Source organism: Equus asinus, chromosome 24, assembly GCF_041296235.1.
Source record: "Equus asinus isolate D_3611 breed Donkey chromosome 24, EquAss-T2T_v2, whole genome shotgun sequence".
In the NCBI taxonomy this organism is placed as follows: domain Eukaryota; kingdom Metazoa; phylum Chordata; class Mammalia; order Perissodactyla; family Equidae; genus Equus; species Equus asinus.
In genome coordinates this window covers 68,244,581-68,258,412 of record NC_091813.1, presented here as the reverse complement: position 1 = coordinate 68,258,412, position 13,832 = coordinate 68,244,581, and the positions used below count along the sequence as shown (strand labels likewise).

The following is a 13,832-nucleotide window of genomic DNA, read 5'->3' as shown; positions in this document are numbered from 1 at the left end:
GGCCCCACAACTGCCAGTTCTTTAAACTCTCCCTCCCTCCCTCTCTCTCTCTCTGGGATTAGATATAGATTATATAGATATACATACAATCTTATGGGTTCTGTTAACATATATAGGTATATATATCATATATATATCTCTTCTTGGTTCTGTTTCTCTGGAGAACTCTGATAAAGTGCCTCTACAAATTTGTTGACAGGAAAGGGTTAATCCTTTTGCAATAAATGAAAACCCACCATTTTAACCAAAAGGGAATCTTTTCAGTGAAAACAATCATTCTATCCATTTATCTGACAGCAGTATTAACAAAAAAGTACAGAGGTCATTCAATTTTGCTGCTTTTCATTAATTCTCAGCTCCACAGAGTTGCAACAGGATGTTGCCTTCTGGCATATTGACATTAAAACTAACGCCTATTTTTAAAAAGGTCATTATAACCCCAGCCAACGATTAGCATCTGAGGGCTCTGAAACAGCTTGTAGAGGTGCCTATGGAAACCATCAATTGCCCGTGAAAACCAGTAAACCAGGACCAATGGGAAACCACAATCACACATGCTCACCAGCTTGCGGAGCCAAACTGATGGAGCTGAAACTTCATTTCTGCCTCTGCTTTTTGTTTTGTTTTGGTTTTTGGAAAATAAAGGAAAACACAGGGTGCTACCATCTGAGAGTGTCAGGAACACGCTCGCAAATAAGAGTGTCTTCACCCTCACAGTCCTCTCCTGAAGGGCTGGCGGAAGCCTTGTCCCCGGGACACCGCACTCCCACATGTCAGACTCCACAGTAACCCAAGTCGCTGGGGAGGGCCTTCAGGCACAGCAGGAGGCAGCATTTTATCTTCTTTGTAACAGTTTCCTTGACTGGAAAATGAAGAGTGCGGTGGTTGTTTTAAACTCAACTGCCATGCTCACATAGGAAGTTCCCCAAAGTGTGGCCCCTACGCACCAGATACCAGACCCCACACTGAAGGCAAACCACACAAGCCACACAGCAACAATAGAGCATAAGAGTGTCTGAAACAAATTTCTAACAATACATCTTTTTACCAGATAGACTCATACTTTATTTTGACAAATTTAAGATAGAAAAATATCATAAAGTGAATATAGCAGCTGCTCTTTTGTAACACGGTTGGATCGTGCAGTGTGGCTGGAAGGGCGAGCTCACCAGGATGGTCTCACTCTGTTTCGGCTTCAGTGAAGGCCGAATTCTATTTCAGCCATCGCGTTTGCTTGAAAGCATACCAGACACAGTAAAACTGGTTTTTAAAAAGGCTATGGCATTCAGTAATAAATATTATAAAGCAATGAGCCAAAACAACCTTTAAAATATTTTTATAATTACTAAAAGCCAACTTTAAACTTCATGATTAAAGCTAAGAACTCATATTTTCAAAGTAGCTTTAACATTTTCTACCAATATAAAATAGAATAATAAAGCACTTATTTAAAAAAGGAAACAAGTGAAGAAAAATTAGTAAACACGGTATTTCAGCTGACTATGACAGGAAACATCAATTCAGTGTATTTATATACGTCATTTCAATAATATACTCTTTGCCCAGCTGGCCATAAAAACTGTGGTTCCATCACCAGAAACGTGCCCCTGTGTGATCTTTGAGCTGACCGGGTGCTACCCTCATCTCTACATTCCATCTTCAGAGCGGGTGGCGAGCGACTGGGTACACGCAGACACTTGGTTATGGTTATCACCATGAAAAGCTAACATGCCCAGAGTCTGCCTGGCTTGTCAAGCAGCTTCACAACCTCCTGCCTCGGCGATGCCTCGGGCAACCTCACTAAATAATTCACACAGGTGCTCTGCCGTGGATATCAGTCCGTTTCAGCTCTTTCCCTTGCTTCCCTTCCCCACTCCTCAAAGAATGAAATTGGGCAGCCCTCATTAAAATAAGTTATCTCTCACTTATAAAATAAGCATATGTACATATATACAAACACGCATTTCCTTTTCAAGGGCTGGGAAGCTCCTCATTTTCTATCAAATAATCCTTCTTCGTGTACTTGGTGCCCCGAACTAACCTCCACACTTGAAGGTAAGCATCCTTTAACGACCTCTTGCTCGCTTCAGGGCTGCCTGACACCTGCGCGCTCCGAGCCCCCAGCCGGGCTCCCCCGGGGCTGCCCCTGGCCTCTTGCCCACTCTGCCGAGCCGGGCCACCTGCTGCCTCCCCACCTGCTGACCCGATCTCTCCACCCTCCGCGGGCAGCTCCTCCAGGAAGAACGGCAGCTGGCCTCCGCTCGGCGGCGCCTCGTCGCCCCCGGGCTGCGCCCCCAAGTCCTCGTAGTGGCTTCGCTTTCTGGTCTCCAGGAATTTGGCCACACAGTAAATGATGGAGCCCAGGGTGTTGACCACGACGCCGGCAATGAAGAGAGAGGTGGGCTCCACGTCGCTGAAGGCCACCATGCCCACAGTGATGGTGGCGATGCTCTTCACCACGCCCACGAAGCTGGTGGTCACCGCCGAGTTGATGTAGGTGCAGTGCAGCGTGGTGAAGTTCATGGCGCAGCCGATCAGGATGCAGGCCACGAAGATGCAGACCATGGCTGGGTCCCTCCAGCCGGGGAAGGCCCAGGCGTAGATGGAGTCGGTGCTGGCGAAGGAGCAGACGACAAGCAGCGGGCTGGCGGAGACGGCGACGGCGTACTGCGCGGTGAGCGGCCCGTGCTCCGTGTCGGCGCTCGCCTTCTGGATGAGCACCAGGTAGGCGGCGTGCACCAGCACGGCCAGCACGCCCGTTACGTACCCCACGGGGTCGCCAGTCAGGTCGCCGGCTCCTGGGGCGCCCGCGACGGCCGAGCCGGGGCAGGAAGGAAAAAGAGAAGGCAGAAGGCGTCGGGTTGGAAAGGAGCGGACTTCGCGCGCCACCTCTGCGCACCGGTACAAAGCCGGGGAGCCGCGCTCGGTCGATGCCCGGCTCCAGGCAGCAGGAGTGGCGCCTTCCCTGCGTACCCCCCACCCCTGTCCACGACAGGGCCCCGGGGGGCGCAGTGCCCTCGGGGTGGACGCTGTGGCTTCCCGGGCTGGCCCTGAGGTCACCAGGCGCGTGTTGTCCCTGCCTCCCCGGGGTCGCCAGGAGGGAGAGGGACCCGCAGCTCCTGAATCCTACCCGGGCGGGCGCGCGGGGCAAGAGCCCGTGAGGGTCTCCCGCTCCCTGGCTCCCGCGCGCTCCCGCCTCTGAGCCCGCCCCGGCCCGAGACCCCGACCCAGCCCCGGCGGCCCCTGCGCGGCGCCCCTCGTCCCCCCGCTGCAGCCCGCGTGACCCGGCGAGGCTCCGGCCCCTCCTTCCGGCTCGGTCTGGGCTCATGCGCCCCCCACCCCCGCTCCCAGAGGAAGGAAGGGGTGAGGGGAAGACGGGTTGGGGGACCGGAAGGGCGATACGCGGTGGGGGAGGGCGGGGGTCGGCCCAGTGGGGGCTCGGAAGGAGGGGCCGGAGCGCTGGGGAGGCTCCGCCGGGTCTGGAGTCCCGTTTGCGAGCCAGCGACCGCGTTCAAGCTCCCCGCCTATCTGCCTCAGTGTCCCCATCTGGAAGTGAGCGCAAGCACCGAGCGATGCCCGCGGCCGCCGGCCGGTGGGCGGGGTGGGCGCGGGTCCCCTCACCTGCCAGCGCGGCGCCGCAGGTGGTGATGAGCACGGCGGCCAGCACCCCAGGCGAGGGCGCGCCGTTCTTGAGCACCAGGACGCCAATGAGCATGGTGACCAGGGGCAGGCAGCGCTTGAAGACCACGTACATGGGCAGGCTGAGGCCGCGCAGGGACCAGAGCGTGAGGCTGGACTGCAGCGTGGACAGCACGGCGACCCCCGCGAAGGAGCGCGCCAGGCTCAGGCCGAAGGGGGGCACGGCGACCAGCCCGAGGCGCCGCAGCAGCTCGAGGCTCAGCGCCGCCGTGGAGCTGGTCAGGCACTGCACCAGGGTCAGGAAGGAGAACTGGTAGCGGCTGATGAGGAACTTGAGCAGGATGTTGAGGGAGCCCGAGAAGACCCCGTGCGCGATGGCCACCGAGATGCCCAGCACGCGGCCCCGGCACAGCTGCCGCATCGCGCCGCCGGGCCTGCGGACGAGCGCGGGGAGGAGCGGGAGGAGCGGGCACAGAGCGGGGACGGAGCGGGAGGAGCGCGGCCGCGGCGGGTGTCGCCCAGCCGCGCGCAGGGCAGGGGGCGCCGGTCGGCCGCGGGGGCAGCTCCCGCCGGCGTCCTCTCTGCGCGCGGCTCCGCGTCCGACTGCCCCGCAGCTCGGGAGGCAGTGGCGGGGGCGGGGGCCTCCGAAAAGTGGCGGGGGTGGGGGGCTGGTCCGAGAGGAGTGGCGGGAGTCCCGGCGGCGGCGGCTTTAAGTAGGTGACGAGCTGCGCCGGGTGCGCCCCGCGGTCCCCGTCACCGAGGACGCTGGCTCCGCGGCTGGCAGCTCGGAGCGGGCCAGCCCGGCCCCCGGCCCTGCGCCCCCCGGCGGGTCTGGGGCGCCGCCCTGTCCTCGCGCCGGGCCGGCTGCCCCGCTCGCCCCTTCTTCCCGGCCCCGAGCCGGGGACGCGGGCTGGGTACCCCGCGCTCAGCCGAGGCGGGTTTTAGGAACGACAGCGCTCCGGGTCGAGCACCGGCTCTGAGCCCGAGTGACAGCGCCCCAGCCGCCCGCCCCCGAGCTCAGCGGCTCTTCCACCCACGGTCCCTCCCGGCGCGGCCGCGGGACCTGCTCGGTGGGAAGGGAAGGGAAAACGTCGGTGCCAGGGGCTGCGGGGCTCCCTGAAGCTCGCGCGCCAGCGCCCCCACATCGAAGGGACCCGCGGCCCCAGGACCCCGTGTGGGCCTGCTTTGGGGAGCGAAGGCTGCCCCTTCTCGTCCCGGCCACGCGCTCCGCGTCCGCGCTTCCTCCAAAGAGGCGCCGGGATTGCCCGCGCGGCTCTGGGGAACCTTCCGGGGGCGCCGAGGGCTTCGCGGGCTGCGGAGCCGGGGGCGGGGGCGGGGCGCACGGTCCACGTGAGGCGAAGGTGTGAAAGAAGCGGAAGAAACCGAGCCTGTGGAGCGAGTCCCCTCTCCCGGTTCCGGGGGCGCGGGGGCTCAGGGCGCGGGGAGGGAGGATGGTCAGGAGGAGGGAGGAGGGGGACGCGGGCGCGGCGCGGGGCCGGCCGCAGCCCTCCCTGGATCCGGGGAGCAGGCGCCCCGCGGGGCCGCCGGGCCGCTCTGGGGGCAGGACGATCCCCGCCTCCCGGCTCCCCCGCCCGCACGTCTGCGCCCCGCGGGACTCGGGAGCGTTTGCTTCCCATTTGGCTAAGAGAAAAAGGAAATTCCTATTTTCTGCAGGCGCAAGACCTCCGCGACCCTTCCTGAGCGTCGCTCCCTGCAGGGGGCCGCGGGGCCGCGAGGGGCCCGCTCAGCCGAGGTCGCCGCAGGGCCCGACGCGGTTCAGCGTTCGCGCCGCTTAAGCAGGACGGACTCGGCCCGGGTTTGGGGGCGAGGAAGAGCTGGAAGCCGGGGGCTCCCGCTCCCGCCCTCACCTCTCCTGCCCACCGACCCCCACCGGCCCCCAGCCCCAACCTTTAAACGCTGCCCCGCACGCACGCTCCGTTTCCCGAGCGGCTCTGCTTCTCCTCCCCACGCGCACCTCCGTGCGGCACCGCCAGCCCCGACGCTGAAGCCGCGATCCGGGCCGCGGGAGGCCGAGCAGCTCGCACCGGGGGCTGCGGCGTCGTGCGCGCTCGGCTCCTCCACCGGGCCTCGTGGGGCCGCCGCCCTGCCCTCACGGGTGGACACCCGAGAACTCGTTCCCGAATGGCCCACGGTGCCAACTTTCCAGGAACAACACTGGAAAGCTTTATGCTGAGTCCTGTGCTCCGGCTCCCTGGGGAATGCTCGGTTTTTGTTGCTAAAATCTCTGGTTATGCACTATTGGCTATTTCAGGGACTGTGTTTTTCAAGTGTCATGCTCTTTCTTTAGGAAATAATGAGGTCTGAAGCACAGTTCAAATGATGTGTGTGTGTGTTATAAGCGTCTGTTCAGAGTATACTCAGATAAAAAACTCTGAAATTTAACTTTCCAAAGACATCAGCAAGTGACGGATTTCTGCTTCTGGGGACCATTCCAGTGGAAGGACGCTTGCTTTAAGCCGTCTTACCCGAACATCAGAAAGAAGCGTCTGCACAGACCTACCTATGGAATGATTCGTTTCTGCCAGCAATTATAACTGCTTCGTTTGCGATACTAACGTCAAGTAAAGGATTTGGGGCTGATGATTCAGTTTCCCCCTTCTCATTTAGGCAACAATATTTAACTAAATATTTGAAACCTACATTGACATAAAACCATACATTTTCTCCACTTTATTGCATATAATTCTTTTCCATTAGGTATTTCACTAAAAAAAAAAATTTAATGCCATCTCCCACACCAGTTACTAGATAAGCTCCTATGGAAAAGCGGGAGAAATAGGAATACTGTGATTAGCAAGGTTAATTGAGCAAGAATGTAGATCTGAAGGTCAGAAGGCCATGTGACCTACGAGTATCAAGAGTCTAGACTCAATTTCCATTATTTTTGGAGTTGATAAATGTTGATGGCATTAAATAAAAGCTTTAGTTAATTCATTCAAGAAACATACAGAGCAAGTATTTTGTGCCAGGCCGTCTGGGAGCCACAGAGGAGTCAAAGATGAGCATCCTCTGAGCCCTCAGGGATTCGCAGGTGGAGCCGAGGCAGCACACTGTCATTCCTGCAACAGCGGGGTCTAGTGGCAGAAACAGGAGGGCAATAAAAGCTGGAGGGGATATCGGAGAGGCTTCCTGGAGAAGGAAATACGGCCGCCTTCCATGATTTTTAACTGTGACAATAGCACATGCTCATTATAATCTATAAAGGAAAACACACTTTACAAACAGTTTCTGAACGTATCGTCTTCGTGTTCCCCAGCCCACCCCATTGCACAGACCTGGGTGCCATTAAGAGTTTGGCGTGAACCTTTCAGTGTTTCTTACATTTATATATACATAATCCCCCCTTTTAAAAAATAATAAAATTAGGATATCCTACACATTTGTTTACAATTTGCTATTCTTAAAAGCCTTTAGTGGTAACCAGCCTCCAAGATAATCCCCAAAGACCTCCCACTTCCAGTATTCACACCCCTGGTTAACCCCTCCCACACTGTACCAGAATTGGTCTGTGTGAGCCATAGAACATGGAGGAAGTGAGGTGAGCCACTCTTGAGATTAGCTTATAAAAGCCGGAGGCTGCCATGGTTAACCTTCTCTTTCTCTTGTCTCACTTGGTCTGGAGGAAGCCAGATGCCACGTTGTAGGGACACACAGCCTCTGGAGGGCACCACCTGGTGAGCACTGGAGGCCTGTTACCAACCATGTGGGTGACACTGCCCGCTCATCCCCAGTTGAGCTTCAGACGTCCACCAGACCCGGGTGACCGCTTAACCACAATGTCATGAGAACACCTGAGCCAGAACAACTCAGCGAAGCCACTCCTGGATTCCTGATCTATACAGACTGTAAGAATAAATAAACGTTTGTTGTTTTAAGCTGCTAAGTTCTGGGGTGACTTGTTAGACAGAAATAGATAACGAATACACATATTAACAGCAGTGTATTTTTCCACGTGGGACACAGTCCTACCTTACTCTTTTAAGCAGCTGCTCTACAGTGTAACCTTTCTTCTGTAGACAGGCAGCCAGGTTTTCCCAAGCAGTGATGTAGTGAGGGCCCTCGGACATCTGCTCTTACCTGGACTCCAGGCAGTTGGGGTTCAGGGTAGGGGACGTGGGCAGGGAATCTTGCTGGTAATTTAAAGTCTTTATTGCAAAATTGCCTTCCAAAAAGGTATATTAGAGTGCTCTTGCTTTAACCAATATTGGAAATTATCAATATTTTAAATGTTTGCCAAACTGATAAGCAAACAAATGGGACGTCATTTTAATCTGCGTTTCTTTGTCATCAATGAGACAAAGTCTGAGCATCTTCAGACACTTGCGTTTGTTCTTCTTGAATCGTCGGTTGATTTCCTTGTCCACTTTCACGTCTGGCTGTCTTCTTAGTGATTTTTAATAGTCTTCATAAATTATGGATATTAAGCCATTTGTTACATATGTTGCAAACATATCCTTCCAACATGTCTTCCGTCTTCCAGCTTTGCTAATGGTGTGTTCTGTTTTAATTTTTGTATGTTGTCAATCTTTTTCTTTAGTAATTTCATGTGACTTTCAAACGATGGGTGAGAATTTGCCAAGCCGAGAGCAAGGCAATCCAGGCACATGGACTAGCTTGAGCAAAGATGGAAATGACAACCTGCATATTCACACGAGGAGTTTGTGAGCACACTAGTGTTGCTGGAGCAGAAAGTTCGTGATGCTGCCGAGAGAGGCAGGGGACCAGCCCCAAAGGACCTTAGCTGCCTGGTTAGTGAGCCTGAACTTTTTCCTGTAGGCAATCCTAGAAGCAGAGAAAGGTTTTACATAGAAATTGATGTAATCAGATTGTATTTTCGATCAGTCTCCGGCAGCTGTGTTGAGGATGGCAGCTCAGGGCACAGAACTAGAAACAGATGCATCATTTAGGAAGCTGTGTGATCGCCCAGAGAAAAGCTAATGATGGCCTGAACCAGAGCAGTGGTGGTTAGACTGAGGGAAGAGACAGAACTGAGCAGTATTTAGGGGTAAAAGGGCCGGGACTTCGTGGCCTCTGTGATGTGTGAGTGCAGAGGTGGGAACAAGGGGAGGAGCAGGATGCAGGCAGGTCTTCAGCCTGAGCGCCTGGCTGGACAGGATGGGCACAAAGGAGGAGGCGTGTTCAGGGGGAGTTTGGTGAGCGCCGTGAGTCTGGCTGGAAGAAAACATGTGCAAAGGCTGTGGGCGACCCAGGTGGGGAATGCAGGAGAGACAGATTTGGGACTATTCAGTAAATACATGGAAGTAAAAAACATGTAAGTGGGTTATCTCATTCAAGAAGAGGCCTGTTAAGTAAGAAATTACTGAATTTGCTGTGGGAAGAGCCCAATTCGAGCTAAGATACACAGTTAAGTGCGAAAGGCAGAAGGGACAGTTGGCGCTCAGCCTGGACCTCGGAGGGCAATGGGGCTTGGCAGGGTCACTCCAGACCCAGGGTCCGCTGCTTAGCTCTTCAGACTGGGAAACTCAATTTTGTCAGTTCCCTCAGGAATGATCAGGATCAAGTCACCAGAGAGTTCCACATCTTTACTGCTTCTCAGTGGGCCAATTTCTGCTGTTCCCAGGAAAAGGGTGGCCATGTGGTCAGGATCCAGTCGTAGCAGATTTCCAATTCCAGCTCCATACTTCCTGGCTATTAGGACTCCTGGGAGCCTTCGTTTCCTCGTCTGGAAAACTGAGAGGGCTTCCTTGCAGGGACGCTGTAAGATCCAAAGGGTTAACACAGAGAAAGCCTCTCACCTCGTGCCCAGGTCACGGAGGATGCTCAGGGCCCTGACCTGCCTGCACTCACTCTTCAGTGCTGTGCCATCACTGCAGGCAGGAGGGGCCTGGGCAGGCAGGCAGGTGGGAGCTAAGAGCTCTGCAGCCTGGAGACAAATGCTGGCCTCCCCAACCTGGAGGGACTGACTGGTCAGCCTCTTGAAGCCCAGAGGCTGCCTGGCTGTGAACCACCAAAGACTCAAAACTCTCACACATTCTCGCTTGGTAGAGAAGCCAACTCTGTCCCTTCCAGCGTTCCAACCCTAGTTCCAGGGAGCCCACCGGATAAAGGTTCACCCACAGTCCACACTGGGAGACTCCGAGAACCTAAGTACCATGAAGTTAGTGTTCTAAGCATCACTAACGTCCCCGAAATAGAGGGAGAAAATAAATTGAGAGGCGTTAGTTTTTAAATTGCAAGTATTTGTTTCAAAAGGTACATGGCAGATTATTTTACTAAAATCTCTTGCATTCTAAAAGGAAAATAAATAAATAATTTATTTCACAGTAAATATGATCTGGGTTAGGTCTCTTGTAAGTTCTGTGATACAGAGAACACCCTGCAGTGGGAGTGGGGCCAGAGGCTCTGGAGGGAAGCAACAAGGACCACTCTAGGACGGCACCCTCGGGCTGGCTCCAGGACGTGCTGGAGCACCTGTTCCTTACAACACCCTCCTGTCAGGCAGTGTCCTCTTTACGGGGCCTCTCAAAAACAATTAGTCCTGACTGGTCTGAGAACCAAAGAGAGACTCATTTCACACACATCGACTGAGGACCTTCGTTGGCCGGCATGGTGCGAGGGCCACGCCTGGGACTAGGACAAGGTCTGGGCCCTGAATCGTGCTCTGACCAGGCCCCCCTTTCCTGCTGCCAGAAGCAACTTCCCAGGCCTCTCAGGCACACATTTTCAGGCCCCACTCCTGGCTCCACTTTCTGTCTCCTTCTGTCCTACCTTTTATGCTGTTTCATTTTTGTATTTTGTAAGCTGTCTTTTAATTTTTTTCTGGAACAAGTAAACCAAGAAATACGTAAATAAGACTACATGTATTTTTTATTTTTCTTCTGATTACTACAAAAAAGTATATTTTGTTCTTTAAAAATTCTCAAAAAACTTGTCAAAAATTTAATGACAATTTTTACCATTTATAACACATTTTGTTTTACTAATACGTAAAAATATACACATTATGCAAAGTTGTTTGTTTTACTAATTTTTCCCTCTTAACCTACCTTTTTACAGGTCATCAGCACCTGGAGATTTCTCGAGGAGACTTAGGGAGGTAGCAAGGAGGGTTCCTAGCATTACTTATCTCTGGTTTCAAGGGCAAGATTGCTTGAAACCTCAGTAGGACCTAAGACTTTTTGCCCAGAGACAAATTTTTAAAAAATTTGATAGTAGGGAAGTAGGAAGTGAGAAATATAGGGTCTCATATGAGTACAATATCTAAAAGGCTTTGAATAAATGTGAAAAACATGTAAGCTCTTAACTCAGAGCATTCCCCGCTCTCAGCGCACGGGCCATCCTGGAGAGAGCCTCAGTGTGCGCATCAAGCGCGGAGCGGACGCTCAGCAAACACTGCTGAGTAGGCTGACTCTGCATCAGTGCCGTTACTGAGCTGCAGACACACATGTACATCCGACACAGCGCTGTGTTCACGTACGCACTACACAGGAAAAGCAGCCTCAGTGGGGCTGTAGTACCGTCATAAATGAGCAAGAGATGCAGTTTATTCTGATTTTTCTCAACAGCAATGATTATATTTTACATCAAAAATGACAAATGAAAAATTAAATGTGTCACTATCAATAGAGTCTACGGAGCTCCAGTATTTTAATCCATTTTACAATGCAGAGGTTACATTTTAACAGAAACTACAAGATCTATCATAACATCAAATCCTCCTTGGGGTTTTAAGAGATATGGCTTATGTACTAGGCTTCAACAGTGAGCCAACGTCTCTATCAGCTGCCTCAAAACTGATTCCAGGGTAAATTTTTAAAATGTGAAATCTGAAGAGCATATAAAAGCCTAATGTCTATGTTATCAATAGTTAATTTATTTCCTGTTAAGTGGTACTTCAGCCCTGTTCCTTTGTCTCTGACCAGCGTGGGGTACCTCAAGCAGGCATAGCGAGACAAATGGGGTCATAGATTTTTATCGTCTCATCCCAAGCACAGTCAGCCACCTGGAAAACAGAAAGGAATAAGACACATCACCTACAAACATCCAAAATCAGCAGCAAAAGCCTAAGTCATTTATAGAGTGTAGGAGACCATCCACTAGTAAGCGTGCCTTTAAATAGGAAGAACACAGGGACACGTTTTTGATAAAAGGTCTGTTTTCCCTTTTTAAGATATACTTCAGGGATTGTTTCCGATGACGGAAGCTGCCGTGAGGACACCCCCAGCCCACCCACCCCCCCCCACCCCGAGTGACAGGATCCCTCAGTCCTGCAATCACTGCTGAAAGGCGCTTTCCTGCACTGTGAACAAGGCTCCTCGCTGGGTGCTGTGGGAGGAGAGGAGAGCCAGCACAGCTCTCCCTCCAAGAAGGGCTCGTTCAAGACCCATGTGGGAAGGGCTCCAACAGAGACCGCAGAGGAAGGACCATCGAACCCAGCAGGGGCAGTGTCGGAGACTCCACAGATGCCGTGGGACGCAAGGGCCCTCTTTAGGGCAGACACCGGAGACAAGGACATTCAAGTCTAAAAAGCCCTTTAAAGACGTGAAAGGAGACAGTCCATGGTGTTCAGGAACTGTGTGTTAAAAACTCAGTGGGGGTAGCCACGTCTCAGGGTAGAAGATTCATACACAAGATCAACTGTATTTCTATATAGTAGTAGGAAAAAATTAAAAACATAAAAACATAAAGGTACATTTACAATAGCATCAAATAACAAAATACTTAGTATAAAACTTAACAAAAGACATGCAAAATGTCCACACTAAAAGATAAAAAACACTGTCAAGAGAAATTAAAGGCAGCCTAAATAAATGGGGAGGTATACCATGTTCATGGGTTCAATACTGTTAAGAAGTTAATTCTCCCCCCAAATAATTTATAAATAACTCATAATCCCAGCAGGCTTTTTAATAAAAACAGACAAGGTGATTTTTTAAAATTTATGTGGAAATGCAGAGGACCTAGATTAGCCAAAAGAATCTTGACAACAACAAAGTTGTTGTACTTACACTGCCAACTTCAAGACTTACCATAAAACTAGTCACCAAGACAGTGCAGTATTGGCACGAGGCACACAAGGAGATCAAAGGAACAGAACAGAGTCCAGGAACAGACCCCACACTTAGACAAGTGGTTTTCAACAAAGGTACCAAAACAATTCAAAAGGGAAAGGAAAGTCCTTTCAACAAATGGTGCTAGAACTGGACATCTGTATGGAGAAAAAATGAACCTCGACTCCAGCTTCACACCATAAACAAAAATGTATGTGAGACAAACATATCTAAATATAAAAGCTACAAGAATAAAGCTCCTAGAAGAAAATATAGGAGAATATATTTTCAATCTGAAAGTAAGATTTTTTAATAGGACACAGAAGCAATAACCAGAAAAAGTTGATAACTTAGACTCAATCAAAAATAAAAATTTTACTCATCAAAAGACATTGTTAAGAAAATGAATCAGCAAGCCAGAGTGGGAGAAAATATTCACAAAACATACAGTTGACAAATAACTTGTATCTAGAATATATAAAGAACTACTATAACTCAATCATGAAAAGACAACCCAATTAGAAATGGGCAAAAGTCTTCATCAGACAAAAACAACATACAAATGACCAAGAAGCACATGAAAACGTTCAACATCACGAGGCAGCAGGGAAATCAAACAAAAACCACAATGAGATACCACTACATACTCACAAGAATGGCTAAAATTAAAGGTAGATGATGTCAGATGCTGGCAGGGAGTGCAGCAGCTGTAACTCTTATACGTTGCTGGTACAACCACTTTGGAAAACTGCTGGGCCATTTCTCATAAAGTTAAACATAAACCTATCTGTAGACCCAGTAATTCCACTCCTAGGGGTTTATCCAACAGAAACAAAAACATCTTTATGGAAAATGCATGCAGGAATGTTCACAGCAACTTCATTCACAATAGCACAACATGGGAAACAATTAAAATGTCCCTTGAGAAAATAACAGATAACAAAGTGCAGTAAATTCCTAGAACAGAATGCTGCTAAGCAATCCGAGGGTGGGAACACGGAGGCAGAACAGCACAGATGAATCTCACAGCTAACAAGCTGAGCCAGAAACAAGAGCGTACACACCAGGGGTTCTACCACCGAAGTTCTAGAACAGGCACACTACTCTAGGTAACAAAAACGGGGGCAATGTTTTCTTCTGTTTTTTCAGCTGGAGGTGGGG

General features: G+C 51.4%; 2 protein-coding genes across 2 annotated transcripts in view; both read right to left on the bottom strand.

Moving 5' to 3' along the window:
- Nucleotides 1-243: 243 nt before the first annotated feature.
- SLC35D3 (solute carrier family 35 member D3) lies at nt 244-4,317 on the bottom strand. The gene is made up of 2 exons (XM_014850607.3): nt 3,622-4,317; nt 244-2,798 (listed from the first exon to the last, which is right to left on the bottom strand). The coding sequence occupies exons 1-2, from the start codon at nt 4,058-4,060 to the stop codon at nt 1,972-1,974; spliced, it is 1,266 nt and encodes a 421-aa protein (XP_014706093.1). The 5' UTR covers nt 4,061-4,317; the 3' UTR covers nt 244-1,971.
- Nucleotides 4,318-10,470: 6,153 nt separating this feature from the next.
- PEX7 (peroxisomal biogenesis factor 7) overlaps nt 10,471-13,832 on the bottom strand; it is an 89,823-nt gene continuing 86,461 nt past the window's right edge. Inside the window, exon 10 of the mRNA XM_070496676.1 lies at nt 10,471-11,623. Within this exon, the coding sequence (XP_070352777.1) occupies nt 11,555-11,623 (69 nt within the window). The 3' untranslated portion in view covers nt 10,471-11,554. The remainder of the gene's footprint in view (nt 11,624-13,832) is intronic.

Coding starts and splice junctions, on each gene's coding strand:
- SLC35D3 (XM_014850607.3), bottom strand. CDS start 4,060: ATGCGGCAGCTGTGCCGGGGCCGCGTGCTGGGCATCTCGGTGGCCATC. Junction 2,799..3,621: donor CTGCGGCGCCGCGCTGGCAG/GTGAGGGGACCC, acceptor CGGGCGCCCCAG/GAGCCGGCGACCTGACTGGC.